This window comes from Heloderma suspectum, chromosome 4, assembly GCF_057233095.1.
Source record: "Heloderma suspectum isolate Gila_16-S chromosome 4, 16-S_ref, whole genome shotgun sequence".
Classification (NCBI taxonomy): Eukaryota; Metazoa; Chordata; class Lepidosauria; order Squamata; family Helodermatidae; genus Heloderma; species Heloderma suspectum.
Genome location: NC_139461.1, coordinates 52,448,582 through 52,466,162, shown reverse-complemented (window position 1 = coordinate 52,466,162; position 17,581 = coordinate 52,448,582). Strand labels below are relative to the sequence as shown.

The window sequence follows — 17,581 nt, the reverse complement described above, 5'->3', positions numbered from 1 at the left end:
TGCAGTGGACAGAGCACCCAATATCTATCTATATTCGGTGATATTGGATGCTTGCTTCTATATTATTCTTCCTTTCAGGAAAACAACCAGGGGCTATGCAGCAGATAAATTTGATAGCAAATATGGGTTACAAGGCCACAAGTGAAAAAGTGGGTTTAATTACCCTCCCCCAACACAGACATCCCAACAGACTTGCATGCATGCAAGCAAACAAACCACTCCGCCTTCCACAAAGGCAGTCTGTTTGAGAAACAAGCCACATGAGCACATATATAGTAAGGGAGGAGCAGAGTACATTGGACTCACTCATACAACCCTTGATCTACAGTAGGGGTCCCCAACCTTTTTGGACTTGTGGGCACATTTAGGAATTTGAGAAACTGCTGTGGGCACTACCATAAAATGACACCCATGGAGGATGTGGCTAGTCACATAATGCCATGGGGACCTGGCTAGTTAAAAGTGAGCTAAAGAGGGGCAGGGGAGAGAAATAGTGAGGCTAGGAGGAAGGGGAAAATAGCAAGGCAATTGGGTAGAGGGGAAAGGAAGAGCAAGGCTAGAAGTTAGGAGGGGAGAATAGTCAGACTACAGGCTTGGCAGGAAGGAGAAACAGCAACACAAAGGGGGAGAGAGGAGTGAAAGAGCAAGGCTAGAGGCTAGAAAGGGAGAGAAAAGATTGCCCTAACGTTTTCCATTTTTCTTCAAACAATTTTTGTGAAGGGGACAGGGAAGGGAGAGCTTTGTGGGCACCACTGGAGGTCTTGGGGGTGCCATGGTGCCCATGGGTGCTGCATTGGGGACCCCTGATCTACACTTCCAACATTTAACTGTTCCCATTGTAAAACATTGGCCACAAAAATTAGTATGTACCCTGTCGGTCTCCATGGGAAGGCATCCATCCAGTGCTGTTGGTGGAGAACTATGCTGTCCTTACAAAACGGAACAGTACTAGTAAATCAGAAAACTATGGTACATCAGAAGCATCTTTGTGGCTCTGGAACAACTTACTACTACCAGTGTACAATAAAAGCCATAAGTAATACAGTTGTGTCTGTCACTTTGTAATTTAGACTATTCAGCATTCCCTCAACAAGGAGAACCACATAGGCTTCAATAAGCAGACGTCTACCCTCTCCCCTGAATATTACATAAGAGCCATGCTGGATCAGACCAAGGGTCCATCTAGTCCAGCATTCTTTTCACACAGTGGCCAACCAGCTGTCAACCAGGAACCCACAAGCAGGGCATGAGCGCAGCAGCACCTTCCCACCCATGTTCCCCAGCAACTGGCGTACATAAGCTCACTGCCTCTGTTACTGGCAGTAGCACACTGCCATCAGGACTAGTAGCCACTGATAGCCTTCTCCACGAATGTGTCCAACCCCCCTTTAAAGCCATCCAAATTGGTGGCCATCACTACATCCTGTGGTAGCAAATTTCATAGTTTAACTATGCACTGTGTTAAGAAGTCCTTTTATCTGTCCTGAATATTGACATTGTTGCTTATATTAATGATAATCTGTGCAGCAGTGATGCAGGCTTAGTGGCTGAGAATCTGTGCCAGAAGTATGTTGTTCAAAAAATAGGCCAAACACAAAAAACCAACCATGTGTTGGCTGTTCAATCAATATGCCATAGGATATGAAAAAGGGAGATCTGGTAATGCTGGCAAAATGGGATGCAATAAATGAGTAGTAAGCTGGGTAAGTGTCTTAAAAGAGAAGCTGTTCTTTACTGATTAAGATCATTGTTCTGCCTAACCTAAAACTGACTGTGGTGACTGGCAGCACCTTATCAGGATCTCAGTTGGAGCCTCTTCAAGCTCTGTTGCTTGGGGGCATTTAATTAATAAATGCCTGGGATTGAATCTGTGAATGTATGCAACAAAGTGTGTGCTCAACCACTTAGTTATGGCCTTTTCCATCAGATTGAAGATTTGTGCAAACCAGGGTAGAATGCAAATCACAGGCCAGGTCTTTTGTTGTTCACCAGAGATTATTATGAAAGCCCTAGTCACTAGTGCCTATGCATATAGATAATTGGTTATGGTTGAGCAGAAGACTTGAATTCACTGATCCTACCCCCACACTTTTCTATTTGGAGTAATCATTTAAAGAATGGAACTTTGATCTTTTGATTTGTGTTAGGCTCAACAGTGTTCTACTGTATTTGTTCTAAAGTTTATAGAAGGGATGGCTGCTATTCCTTATTCCTTCAGCTTTTACTAGCCATGGTCTGGAAGACTGGGATTGGAAAACAGTTTTAAGTATTGGTGGTGGAGTTGTCTGGGAATAACATTGCAATGGTTTTCTTACTGGGAGTGTCACACTTTTAAATACTCAACTTTGCATATTTCTAGGGAGCTCCTAACACTACCAGTCAAAAAGATGTGTAGCTATTCTATCTTTTCCTCCTTAATGGGTTTTTGTGTGAAAAAAATAGAAGAACTGGTAGGAAAACACCAGGAGGGTTACAGGTGCAAGATGACATTGTTTGGATCTCCTCTAAAATTCCAGGAACAAGGCAGGGCAATTGCATAAAAACCCTTATCTAGAAGCACCTTTTGTTGTGTTGGAATGGCGCTGTCAGCTAGATAATACTTAGCTTGCAAAATTGAGCAGGGGCTCTTGTGACACTTCATAGCATGGTAGTCCATATTTTCTAAAAATAACTCAAAATACAACTAATTTGTATTTTAGTACAAATTAGCACAACAGGGGAGAATTTAATCCTGTTGAAGAAACACAGATAATCGGACTTGTTGCAGAAATCCCTTAAGCAGTTTGCCTCCAATTATTACCATTTTAATGACTTGTCTCATTTTAGTTTTCTCTTTAGAGATTGGCTGCTCTGTACGGCATTCGTGTTTTAAGAGATATATGTACAGTTTTGTTTAGCTTCCAATTTATATATGTCTGTAGAATGAATGAATTAAACACAGGGAAAAGGAAGAGCAATTTTCATTTAGACTTGTATGGGCTTTCGCAGTGTTACTGCTTTCTTGGTTACATGAAGCATTGAAATAAGATGACTAAAACAATTCATCTAGCTAACTGGTAAGTTTTTGCTATGTGTGAGTAAGTAAAAATAACATACAAACCCAATGTCACACAATGGTGAGCATACAATTTAAGGTGAATGCATACCTTAGTCTAAAATTTGTCACCTGATAAAACAGCATAGGTTTTTCAGTAGTTCTTCTGTGCAGTAGATAAGCAATATGTTGCTCACTTCCAAGGACCATGATGGTGACTGAACAGTCAGAAGATAATAGATAATTTATGTTAACCATAGGTAAACATATAAACAAATAGGAACAGTAGATACCAGGCCATTGCTTTTGAAGACATTATACTTCTGTGAGACCAACTATGCATTTTCTATTGTGAGATTAGACAATCGATGGTTGTTTGTTTGAATCTATACGAACATTTCCCTTTTAGACTCCCAACAGCAAGACTATGTTTTGCCGACCACATATATTCAAATCACAAACTACAAAACACATGCGGTTCTAGCTGTGCACATGAGAGGAGATTAGACTTGGCAGCGCATACCGCAGCACACCAGCCATAAATTGCAATAGGAGACCCATTTGTACATCTAGGAGGCATACACACATCTAGCCATCCCTCTTGTCCCCTGGACTCCAGCCTGTAAATTGTTTGCTCTTCTACCATACCCAAGGAGCAGGGGGGGGGGGGATCATGCCCAATATCTTTAGTATAAATTATGTACATTTTCTCTTTATGAACCAGATCTTCACAAGCATGTTACAGGCTAATGTTTTAGGATTCCAAACCATCACTTACTGGCAGCTTTCAGACGTAGCACTAAACCATAGTTCAGTGCTAGTGAATGAGCTTTGTGCTCACACTCTCCCCCATTTCCTCTTCTTCTCCAGCATAGCCAAAAGAAATTCAGAAGCATCTGGTTCCATTTTGAACTAAAACTTTTTGCTCCAGTGTGCATTACTTTACACTTGCTTTACAATTACTTTTAATAGTTCCTTTTAATAGTTCTGTAGAAGAGGAGTGCAGATCGACATTCAGGGTGACAGAAAATGTATCTGTAGAAATCCCTCGTCTAAATAACTATGAAAGGTATAGAATGAATATACTTCATTCTGTCTGGTTCTCCTTGATGGGATTATTTAGTAATGATGCCTCGTGTTAGAAAGGAAATTAGCAGAGAAAAAACAAAAAGGCAAAACAGAACGAGCATTTACCAGTCCCACGTTCACACAGGTGTTTTTAGAACAAAAAGGAGACCACGCCGTTCTTTAATGAAGAAAAGAAAACCGTTTTACTCACACATATTCTTGTATATACAGTGGAGGTACAGCGTAGAATTTCAAAAGAGTTTGTTCAGTCCATTTTGTGTTCCATTACACTGACAGGAGTGAGAGAGCAAACACATGTCCTCCCAGCAATGGAGGAGGTCAAAGAGAGAGAGAAAGGGGGAGGAAGAAGGAAGAAATCACAGGAAACCACACATTGTAGCCTATAAAGATCCCAAAGCTAGCTGTGCCCAAAATTCCCATGAACTAACTAGCTGCAACACTGCCCCTTCCAGTAATTTATAGACAAGGTTGCAATATTCCCAACACTCCTTTCATTCTAGGTCATTACTGTTAACTGTCAGAACAGGTAGGATCTTGCCATAATCCTGGCAACAGCTTTCTCAGTCTCTGGCCTTCATTTTGACCTTCTAGTAAGTTGCAACTTCTATATTTAAAATATTTCTAGTCCACCTTTTGACCCATGAGGATGCACCTGGCAGCTTACAATTTTTGTACAATTTACATTATATTACAAGAACATTATCATTAAAACACATTGCAGCACCCAACAAAGAACCAGTAACCAGCAGGAAGATCTGCAAACATCTCGACAGGACTCAAAATCCTGTATACTTTTCCTGATTTGGTTGAGGTTTGTGTTTTTTTGCAGGGGCGAGCAAAATTATAGTTTCTCCTCAGAGAAAATATTCACATGGGAGTTAAGAATCTGCTAAAAGTAAGACTGGCTTCTGGAGATGGTTCCTTGACTTTGGGGTGTCAAGAGCAGTCACCATATATACTAAGTTGCTAAAAAGATATTAACGGATGATAAATAAAGACACAGGATTTGATGATAATACATCACAAAATAGTTATAATTGTTGGGACGAATCTGTCAGTTTTGGTTTCTCTCAGTTTCTCATTTTTCCGTTCTTAGGTTTTCATCCTGTTTCCCTATTAGTTTGTGCTTGCATTCCTTCTCATTCTTTTACACAATTTCCCCTAATATACACATTTTTGCAAGCAGTTTTCCCTAATATGCATTTTTATGTTATTTTCACAAATGTATGCATTTTTATTCATCCTCCTAATATATGTATGTATATTTGTATGCAGTTTTGATTGGATTTTTTTTCAAAATTTGGAGAAATGCACATACTGATGGATAATTGCACTGTTATTGTGTATTGGTTCAAGTAGTACAGATTAGGTGGGTTTGTTTTAAAATGCAAACCCAATTGATTTATCCTCTATCCTTAAACATTCTCTATTAAGAAATATATTATTTAATTCATTATACAATAACACAGCAAAATCATTTTTAAAGATAAGATTATTTTATGTATAGTGGCATACATTTTGGATTGCTGTTATCTTGTTCCTTGGGAACTAGCAATGCCAGCACATTTATTGTCACTATTGAACAGCATTTCTGAAGGCAGTTTAAGGAGCCACCCCACCAGATACCGAGCTTTGTGTCATACCTTGCACATTGTCTTTTTCAGCAGTGCTTGGAGGGGTGAATTGCCTGATGGTGATGGCAAAGAATAAGTATTGGAAAATGCTATGAGGCTTATACATATAGTTAAATAATCCTGATAGTAAGGGAATAAACTTTCTTGGATGGATCTTCTGAAGACCTGTAGACCACAGCAAGATTGCTGCCATTGATCTGCCACCAGTGATAATTAGATGAATGGACTCAGCATTCTGTCTTACAGATGTTATGCCACTGGTGCAAACATTGGTCGTAATCAAGCTCAGTTGTTTATATGGTACTTGTTACCTTATCACCTGTGAGATTGTAATACTTCATGTGCTACCATGCACTACTGCAGTGTTTGTAATTACTGCTGGTTATACCTCCCTATAAATCCCTCCTGAAACTCCACCTTTTCCATTAAGCCTTTGGAACAACCACTAGTTCCCATGCCTTGTTGCAGGGGTGGGCAACCTGGTGTCCTCTGGATGTTTTGGACTACAGCTCCCGGCAGCCCCAGCCACCATGGCCAGTGATAAGGGATTACATGAGTTTTTGTCCAAAACATCTGGAGAGTACCAGGTTACCTACCCCTGCCCTACTGTAACTTAGCGTGCAACTAAGCCGAAGTACATGTAACAGAACCAGTCCCCTATTTACTCTTGGCTTATTTCCATCCATTTCCTCTGTTGTTTCCCTGATATAGAATTTTAGATTGCAAGCCTCTCAGGGCAGGGACCTGTACTCTGTACTTGTACTCTGTAAAGTGTCATGCACATTGATGAAGCTGTAGACTTCTCTTCCTCTTCTCCTCCTCCTCCTCCTCCTCCGTTTAGTATGACCAATATTAATATGACCAATATTAAACACAGATGAGATGTTGATGATGATGAACTGGTTCTTGGTCATATTAAACATAGGTGAGTTATCAACACTGGTGGTGTGCTGCAGAGTGGAGTGTAGACCTAGATTCATATCCCTCTGGCATGTATTCCTGTTATATTTAACAACAAAAACCTGTGTGAATTTCTGACTTCATTGGCTTGAGTCAGACCTAAAGCCAATGTTTCTCATTGAGCTTGTCAGTAAGGGCTTACCAGAATGCTGAAGCTGGAGTTTCTCACAGACACACAGGGTCCTATTGTCTGTGTAATCAGTTTACTCTAGCTGAGGATACTTCTGGAATAGAGGGATTATTCAAACTGTTCTTGCTGAAACGATCATAAAGAAAACAAGCTTTCTTAGGTCATCAACTTATCAAAGGTATCAGGAGGAGACACATAAACTACACTATTCTGTAACATTTTTTTCTCTCTTAGTTAAAGTGTTGAGATGTTTCTACTACATTTTCAAGCTAATATGAACATTCTTATCGGCCAAAAGCATTGCACACGCTTCTTACTTAGGAATATGTTTATTAGTTTGTGAATTACTGTCCTTTGAGTTGGTTGCTTCTTTTAAGATCACATATGTAATGTTATTGGGTTGGATCCAGACTAAGTTAATTGCAAGTGGGTCCCATTGAAATCATTGGGGTTTATGTTAGTCATGACTAACTTTTCACACTGATTTCAATGAAACCAAAGTACAACCAATGTAGTCTGGATCCAAGCCATCGTTAACCCATTATGACTGTTCCATTATGACTAGGCTCTAGACAGATGCCTGTAGAAGTGTGAATTCACTATCCATGTGATTCAATCCCATGTTTATCTTCAAATATCAATCCATGAGAACCCTTAGCTTTCAGATTTCAACCCATCTTCTCCTTGCAGTAGATTCAGTCAAATATTAAATGAATAAAGAAATTGGTTTGCATTGTCTTGTAGGCTGTGCACTAAAAACCATACGTTCCTAGATAGAGACAATTCTAGCATTTCTATATTCCTCTATTTCAGCATTCAGGTCCTCCAAACTATTTACACAGCAGTTTGTAATCCTTCAGTTACTGGTCCAGCCCCATGTATAACCATGGGATCCTAATGTTGGGGGCACCATCCCAATCAATATTAGGTTCCCAATGACCATATGTACACAATTTTACTATCTCTGCCCATGAGATGAGAAAGTTTTATGGTCTCAATTGGGAAATGCAGAACATTTCCATTTTTGTGGGCAGTTTTATGAATAAAACAAGGGAGAAAAGGGATTACCCAAACTTCCTGCAGTGTAGGCAGGGACATCAAATAGTCAGTAGACTGTCACCACTTAACATCCACCTCAGGCTAAGCCAGGTACTCTCAGACCTTTCAGGACACACTTGGGGCACAGAAATAAGGGTTCAAGCTAACACCCTCTATTTCAAGCCCCAAGCCTAAAACTGTAAACAGTAGCAAGATGAAACAGACAGCTCTGAATTTAGTGCCGAGGGTTAAGTGGAATAAAGCACACAAAGACTTTGAAATAGGAGTGAATTTTATTTACAATAAGGGAGAAAGGGATAGAAAGGTATACAAAGATTAGAGAAACCCCAAGAAACCTGTTGGAACAATGCTGCAGGCCAAAATAACAAAGCAATACCTAAGCCTATCATATACTTTACTTAAGTAAAGGTCTTCCCCTTAGGAATGTCAGAGAAATCCGCAACAGAACTAAATGAGTTCAGATTTTCATGAATCTGACCCTCAGATTCCGCAGTGGACCAGCTTTTACCTTGTCTACTGGATTCTGCAGACTTGCGGACCATTTTTCTAACTTTCTTGAATTTTGTGCAAATTTCATTGTAAAAAAATTTCCTTTTTAAAAAAAAAAATAAAACTTACCAAAAATGTACACTTCCCCCATAGGCTTAATGGTGAACATGCACATTTGGGGGGAATTTGCACATTTTCACAGGTGCAAATTTGCACAAATGCACATTTTCGCAAATTCAGAAAGAAACCAAATCCGATTCTGACGATGGGTGGATGAAGGAACGAAAGATGCCTGGCAATTGGCAAAACACAGATGGATCAGATTTTACACAATCTCTATATCCCTACTTCCAATAAAACAGGGCCCAATCCAGGATCCAAAAACTCCACAGGCCCGGAGGCAAATTGGCCCAGATAAACAAAGACCAAAATGAAGACCAGGATTGAAGACAAAGGGCAGTAGTAGCCCCCCTTGCTTTATAACCACCCCCACCCTGGCCCTTGACAAATGTGAGGTGAGCCTCCAGAGCCAATCCCTAGCTGGCTGGACAATTTCTTCAGAGGTCACCCCCGAGCCAATCTCTAGCCAGCTGAATAGTTTCCTCAGAGACAAGCCCCTTGACAGAAACCCATGAAATTGCATACATTTATTATTAAGGTTTGCATTTATTGTCTGATTTTTAGGTCTACTGAAAATAAATATGGGCAAAATAACTTGCCACTGGCTATGAGATTATAAGTGAGAAATGTATTGCCATAACGCATGTGTGTCTGTTTCTTTTAAGATAATGGAAGTGTGGGGCGACCTGAAGATTTGTTACCCTGCAAGATTTGCGGAAGGACTTTTTTCCCAAATGCATTAGTGAGTACAAAATCAGGTGGCTTAAATCAAGGGTGAGAAGGATTTTTAAAAATGAAGCTGTTCTATACTGCTGCTGAGAATTTTTCTCACTCTCCAGTATCAACAATTCAAACATAGATGCTGTTATTCTGAATTTTGTGTGAAGTGTTTATCTAGGTCTCTCTTAATGAATCATTCAATAAAAGCAGCTGACTGGCAATATGGTTACATCTTTATTCATCTGCAAGGGAGTGACCTGTCTTTCACATAACACTAACCCATTGTTTATTTAACTTATGGGTTGTTAAATTCTGGGTTGTCATGATATGTGAACATGGCTGCATTAACAAACCATGGTTTGTTAACCACAGACAACCCTGAAAGCGAACCCATGTTTTGCTGTTGGGTTGTGAACTCTGGGTTAATTAAACCATGGGTTTTCATTATGTTTGAACCCAGAACCATGCGTTGTTTCACAAGGCTACAGAAGTGGCGGGCAAGAATGGTAAAAAGAACAACCACCACCCAGCCAGTACTATAGCACCACAGAGGCATTTGGGATACAGGGAGAAAGTGGGTGAAGGAGGGAAACAAACAACCCAGGGATTGAGAAAACAAACCACAGTTTGTTCAATTGTCTGCCAAACAAACCCTGGGTAGGGCAACAAACCATAGGTTAACCATGACTTAGAGTTATCTGAGAATCAGGTCATTGTGTTCATATAACAGGAACTCTTTTTTTCTGGCCAAAAACTTTCTTGTAAGTTGCTTTTTTAAACTACACAACTTAAAAAGCAGCGTACAGTGCCGAGTAGTTTATGGCATAGGACTGCTTTTGAGACGTGAATCTTGTTTCATACATTCTGGTATTTTGTTTATTATTAAAACTATTATCCATTATTTTTCTTTTTATTATTAATCTGTTATTATTATTATTCTCCCAAACACTTGGAATAAGGTAGAGATGACAATCATATAAATAAATATAAGCTTTATCCTTCCAGTTCTCCCTGCCCCTCTTTCATAATAGGGTTAGCTAGTAACCAGAGGGCGGAAAAAACCTCTTCCCAGATGTAACTATTGCCTTTCTTTTCCATTCTACTCACAGAGAAAACATGTTCCCATTTGTCAAAAATCTGCTACTAGAAAAAGAAAAACATTTGACTCCAGCAGACAGAGAGCTGAGGGGACTGATATTTCCACAGTAAAACCTCTGAAGCCACGGGTAGGTATATAAATGTTGGGATAGTACCATTTTAGACAGCTGTCTATCCATGGGCATATAGTTAAAATTACTGGTTGCATGAGTGCTATGACTTTGGAAGTTTATTCATAGCAATCTATCATAGAATATAATTATTTCAACAATAGAGTGATAACAGTTTTGGGGGGCATATTTTGCATGGTACCCCATTAAATCTACATATTTGTTAAGATACTTATTGAAAATTTCATATTGGCTTTGAAATATGGAATTGGGAATAATTCGTCCTAAACCTAAGCATGATTACTCAGAAGCAATTCCCTACTGAATTTAATGACATTTACTTCCTCCTTTGGATTGCAGCCAGCATAATTATTAGAGTGCTCTTGTGTTTAAGGAGCACTAATCATATATTGCATGAGTTATTTTTATAAAAAGGTTTTTTTTATTAAAAAAAAGTTTTATTTTCCAAAGAGTTACATCAGTCAACATGGAAAACTAGAGCAGGGCTATGTGTTGCTATGAATATTTCATGGCTTTGACATTTGGCTTTGAACCCAGATTCTGTGGCAAGGATTTGAGATTTTTGAAAGATGGCTAAGAGAGAGTAAGGAACATTACTGAGTTTGACTCCCTCTCTTTAGGAATTCAGTCCTTCTCTCTAGGCTTCCTGCTCATTAGAGTTCAGATCTTGAGTGTTGGTACCTTGTGTTGGGTATCCAGGACAGATTAGGGACTCTGCTGGTGTACCGCCCACCCCGCTGCCCATCTGACTCCCTGCTTGAGCTGATGGAGGTGGTCTCAGACTTGGTGTTGAGGACCCCTAGGATGAGGGTCCTGGGGGATCTCAACTTCCATGCTGAGGCCTCTGTATCCGGGGTGGCTCAGGACTTCATGGCTGCCATGACAACCATGGGGCTGTCCCAATGTGTCATCGGCCCAACACATGTAAAAGGACACATGCTTGATCTGGTTTTCTTGACTGGGCAGGAGGATGGTGATCTGAAAGTGGAGGAATTAACATCTGTCTTTTGTCATGGTCAGATCACTTCCTGCTGAGGTTTAGACTCTTGGCAGCCTTTCCCCTCTGCAAGGGTGGGAGACCTATTAAAATGGCCTGCCCCAAGAGGATAATGGATTCTGATGGATTCCAGAGGGCTCTGGGGATTTTTCCTGCTGGTATTGCTGGTGTTCCTGTCGAAGCCCAGGTCGCTCTGTGGAATGCAGAGATGACTCGGGCGGTTAACACGATCGCGCCCAAGTGTCTTCTCTCTCTGAGCAGAGCCCAGCCAGCTCCTTGGTATACACCCAAGCCAAGGGCAATGAAGCAAGAGGGGAGACGGCTAGAATGCAGGTGGAGGAGAACTTGTGCTGAGTCTGACCAAACATAGGTTAGAGCTCATTATCAAGCCTACTCTGTGGCAGTGAGGATGGCAAAGAGACAGTTCTTTTCCACCAGCATTGCATCTTCTCAAGTGTCGTCCAGCGGAGCTTTTCCCGAGTGGTTCATGGCCTGTTACATTCTGGGGCCAGGGCGAGAGACTATGGAACCCTTGGTTGCACGCTGTGACAAGTTTGCACGGCACTTTGAAGATAAAGTCTCTCAGATTCATCATGAATTGGACACCACAATTAAGGCAGTTCTATTGGTAAAGGCATTCAGAGCACCGTCTGGTCCAGTTTTATTGGATGAGTTTCAGTTATTGAGGCCTGAGGATGAAGACAAGGTGCTTGGCCAAGTCCAATCCACCACTTGTGTGCTTGACCCTTGCCCTTCATAGCTTACTAAGTCAAACGAGGGAATGTCCGGCTGGGTCCAGGAGGTTGTAAATTCCTCCTTGAGAGAGGGAGTGGTGCTGGCCTCTTTAAAAGAGGCGGTAATCAGACCACTCCTGAAAAAGCCTAACCTGGATCTGGAGGACATTAACAGTTATGGGCCAGTGGCCAACATCTCATTTCTGGGCAAGGTGCTTGAGTGGGTGGTTGCAGGATAGCTCCAGGCACTCTTGAATGAAATGGATTATCTAGATCCACTTCAGTCAGGCTTTAGGCCTGGTTTTGGAACGGAAACTGCCTTGGTCACCCTGTGGGATGGCATCTGCCGGGAGAGGGACAGGGGGAGTGCGACCCTGTCAATTCTCCTGGACCTCTCAGCGGCTTTCAGTACCATCAGCCATGGTATCTGTCTGATACCATGGGTATCTGGGTTGGGAGTTGGAGGCACTGTAGTGGTTCTGCTCCTACTTGGATGGCCGATTCCAGAAGGTGGTGCTGGGGGGTTATTGCTCTGTGCCTTGGCAATTATGCCATGGGGTTCCACAGGGCTCTATTTTATCCCCCATGCTGTTTAACAACTACATGAAACTGCTGGGGGAGGTTATCCAGAGGTGTGGGCTGAGGTGCCATCAATACGCGGATGACACCCAGCTCTACCTCTCTTTCTCATCAAAACCAGGTGAGGCAGTGGCTTTTCTGAAGCAGTGCCTGGGCACGGTCATGGACTGGATGAGGGCCAATAAACTGAAACTCAATCCAGACAAGACGGAGGTACTGTTAGTGGGTGGTTCGTCTGCCCGGCTAGGTGATATTCAACCTGTTCTGGAGGGGGTTGCACTCCCCCTAAAGGATCACGTTCATAGTTTGGGGGTGCTCTTGGATCCAGAACTGTCACTTGAGGCACAGGTGAACTCAGTGGCATGGAGCACTTTTATCAGCTTAGGCTGGTATACCAACTACGCCCTTATCTGGACAGAGATAGCCTAGCTACAGTTATCCATGCTCTGATAACTTCTCATCTGGATTACTGCAATGCGTTATACGTGGGGCTGCCTTTGAAAACGGTCCGGAAACTTCAGCTGGTCCAAAATAGGGCAGCAAGATTGTTAACACAGACTGGCCAACAAGCTCATATTATGCCAGTACTTTTCCAGCTGCACTGGCTGCCATTCCATTTCCAGGCCTTATTCAAAGTGCTGGTACTAACATTCAGAGCCCTAAACAGCTTGGGGTCAAGTTATCTGAAGGATCGCCTCCTCCCATATGTGCCTGCCTGGACCTTAAGATCATCCTCAGTGGCTGTCCTCCATGAGCCCCTGCCAAAGGAAGTGAGGCGGGCCTTTTCTGCTGTGGCACCCCGGCTGTGGAATGACCTCCCTAGTGAGGTTCGCCTGGCACCTACATTGTATTCCTTCCAGCGCCAGGTGAAGACCTTTTTATTTTCCCAGGCATTTTAGCATTTTAGTTTTCTAGCTTTGCTATTTTAAATCTGTATTTTAAATCTGCATTGCTGCTAGGTTTTACTCTGGTTTTGTTCTGGATGTATTGTTACATTGTGGTTTTAACATTTTTATATTTTGTATTGTTTTACTGTGTGCTTTTTGGTTTTAATTTTTGTGAACCGCCCAGAGAGCTTTGGCTATTGGGCAGTATAGAAATAAAGTAAGTAAGTAAGTAAGTTGCATCTCAGAAGACTCATTTTCCTTGTGCAAGAGAAAAAACATGCAAACATAAGGCCATAAGACCACTTTCTGTCAGTACAGAAGTATGCAAGCTTTTGGATTACACAACATGCCTGATGCTTTCGACAAGTGTAGTTCAAAAGCTTGACTATTCAACACCAGCAGGAGTTGTTATTATTATTTATTACATTTCTATACCGTCCCATACCCGAAGCTCTCTGGGCAGTTTACCAAAGTTAGTTGATTTAATATACCAATAATTGCTAAGACAATCTAATGCACGAACTGACTGTATGTCAAACTGTGAATAAAATCAGGAGATACTAGTGGTTCCCAAATAATGGCTCTCCCTAACCCTAATGACAACAGGATAATAAGACAGGCAGGCAAGGGAGAGTGCAGTGATTAATCCGGCCTATGAGACCAGAGAAAAGGTGTACTTCCCTTTTGAAAGATTGTTTCACCTTAGGCATGCAAAGCTCTTATTTGGAAATCAGTCATGTCTCATGAAATATTAAATGTATGTATTTCATAACTGCTCTCACAACTTTCTACCAAGGAGTGAAATACTGCTTTTGTAGGTATCCTGCTTCTCCTGAGAGGCAACATGACTTCATGATACAGGCAGGATTTATACTTAAAGATGGTGTTTGTAATACTGCATGCAAAGCTGCTTCTATCACTTCTGTGAAATATATTTGTGCTGTTCCTGTTGTCTTCTTAGCCAGAACCCCCAAAGAAACCATCAAACTGGAGACGGAAGCATGAGGAACTCATAGCAGCTATACGAGCAGCCAAAGGAGTTGATCAGGTTCTTAAAGAAGGTGGAAAGCTTCCTCCTCCACCACCACCTACTTACGATCCTGGTATGTAATGTGAGAATATGAAGATGTGCTTGAATCGCAGCATTTGTTCATTCAGTATCACTTCCAAATGGCTAGATCAGCCTTCTCCAACCTGGTGCCCTCCAGATGTGTTGGATTGCAGCTCCCATCATTCCGTGCCAGCATGACTTCTCCAAAGTCTCAGGTTTGGTCTGGTTATTAACAGACTAACATGCAGTTCAAGGTATATCACTAGTCCATTGTTACCATGCTTGCTTGGGACACACATCTCTATATACATTTGAAATCTATTTCCACCTTCAGGAACAGTGGATGACTGGGGGAATTTAGAGTGGGTACTGGGGAACCCTTTCCCTCTGCACCTCTGGCTGTCTTGCTTATGTGCAGAATTTTAATGTCTTTTTTACATGGACTTCACATAGGCCTGGATATGATCCCATTGTTCTATTTTGTCTTTTCTCCTGTGAAAGAATCACTGAGTCATACACGTGTCTAAAACTGTAATGCTGGAAAGAGTTACACATGTCTGTTCCTGAGAGAAAAACAAAGTATTCCACGCCACCCCCAGATTATTGGTACATATAGTTTGTCTAGGATTCCCACTGTATCTTTTTAGACATGGGATTGTAGGAGTATTCCCATGACACAAAAACGTAGGTGGAAAGATGCCTGCAGTTAAACAAAAATATGGTGTATTTGTTGTATATTCAGTTATGTCTTGCTTCATCTTGGAGTGGTGAGTGATGAGGCATCAGGCATAGTAGCATGAGTACTGTAACAGAAAACTTTCAACAAGTCTGACAAAACATAGGCTTGAATTAACTTGAAGGCATATTCCTTCCAATAATGACAAAAAGCATGTATTTCCCCATTACCATTGCATCTGTACAGTTCCATCCAGATGGTTAAAGGCCTCTTACAGTTGGGGTTTATGTGTGAACAGGAGGAGCTTCTGATAGTTCTCTGTTATTTGCTTCATACTTCCCAAATGAAGTCACTCAGATTTGTTCCAACTTCATTTCACACTGACTGCAGACCCTGGCACTATCCATGCCTGCCACTGTGCTTCTGCTCGATTTGTTGTGCAAGCTGGAGCCACTGCTCTTGCAACAGAAAGCTAGCAGTTCAAAGAGCAACCCTGGAAACAAACAGAAACACCAGTTCCTGGGTCAGTACGGGTCAGTGGAGCTTCCTTCTGCAAGCTCCAGTGACCTGTCCTGTTCCAGAAACAAGCATGTCCTCTAATTTTGGATTGCTTTTAGAACTGCTAGCTTCCTGGTGTGCTAGCCATGGGCCCCACTGGTAGGCTTGGATCTTGACCCCTGTATAGAAAGTGTTCAGTGAATCCACCACTTGTATTTGCTTGGATAAATTTCAGCTTTTGTTACTTGATGATGTTCAGGTTTTTAGAAAGGCCTAACCTACTACCCTGCTCACTTAATTCGCTACCCAATTTAGAGTACAATCCTATGCATGTTTAGACAGAGAAAAGGCCGACACCTCCCAGCATGCCCCAGCCAGCTATGCTGGCTGGGGCATGCTGGAAGCTGTCGGCCTTTTCTCTGTCTAAACGTGCATAGGATTGCACTCCTGGTTCATTAAATCTAGATTGGGAGACATTTCAGGAGGTGATCAGTGTCTTCCTTCAAGAGTGCCTGCCTGAATAATGCAGGAGATGGTAAGAGTTTTATGGAAAAAAGCCCTGTCTGGGTCCCTTAGATCTAGGGTACTTACAGGCCAGTCTTCAACTTGCCATTTTTGTGTCAAGTGGTCGAGCACACTCCAGGTGCTCCTGGATGATATATATTAACTAGACCAAGTATTATTCATTTTTTAAGACCGATTTGGATCAGGAACTGCCTTGTTTACTTGTAGATTAAATTGCCAGGGCATAGATGGGGGAGTACAACCTTGCTGATTGTCCTTTAACTTTCAGCTGCTTTCAATAGAATCAATCACAGTAACCTTGCAGGTCACCAATGGGGCACTGCTTTACCGTGCTCCTATTCCTATCTGTCCAGAAGATTCCAGAAAATGTTGCTAGAAGACTATTGTTGGCCCCATGGTGAATAACATGCAGGATTTTGCAGGGGTCAGTACTGTCTCCTATGCTATTTAACATCCATTTGAAAGTACTACATAAGATCATGAATACACTTAGGATGAGATGTCATCAGTATGTTGATGACATTTGGCTCTATTTTACTTTTTCTTCTGATGGGAGTGTTTCCCTGAATCAGTGTTTAGAGTTGGTAATGAATTGTATGATGAACAAATTTAAGCTTAATCCAAATAAAAGAGAAGAGTTGATGGGTGATTGGGTTGAAATAGGAGTAGACAAGTTGCATATTCTGGATTCACATGCCCCTTGAAAGAGCAAGCTCGCAGTTTGGGGGTGCTCTTGGACCCAGCATCACATCTGGAGACCAGGTGGCATCTGTAAAAGGCTGCTTTTTTCCAGTTTGGACTAACTTACCATCTGAGCCCTCACCAGGGGAAATGAGGTTTAGCCACTGTTATACATGTGCTAATAATGTCTAGACCGGACTGTTACAACTTGTTATACTGTACTTGGAGCTGCTCTTGACGACTAATTGAATGCTACAATGCGTTATAAATTAGGCAACTGGATTTTGATGGGGACTAGTTGATTGGGTTATATTACTCCAATATTAAGATAACTTTATGCATTGCCAGTTAGCATGTGGGTGAATTTAAGATGCTGCTTCTCACTTTTAAAACCCAAAGTGGTCTGGGACTAGGTTACCTGAAGGAGCATCATGTCCAAAATAAGCTTCTGATTCCCTTTTCTAGGCTGGTGTTGATGAGTAGGCTTTT

General features: G+C 41.6%; 1 protein-coding gene across 1 annotated transcript in view; it reads left to right on the top strand.

Moving 5' to 3' along the window:
* The window catches only part of ZC2HC1A (zinc finger C2HC-type containing 1A), a 48,176-nt gene that overhangs the window by 10,401 nt on the left and 20,194 nt on the right, over nt 1-17,581 (top strand). Inside the window, exons 2-4 of the mRNA XM_084849251.1 lie at nt 9,181-9,257; nt 10,345-10,461; nt 14,623-14,764. Of these exons, the coding sequence (XP_084705377.1) occupies nt 9,181-9,257; nt 10,345-10,461; nt 14,623-14,764 (336 nt within the window). The remainder of the gene's footprint in view (nt 1-9,180; nt 9,258-10,344; nt 10,462-14,622; nt 14,765-17,581) is intronic.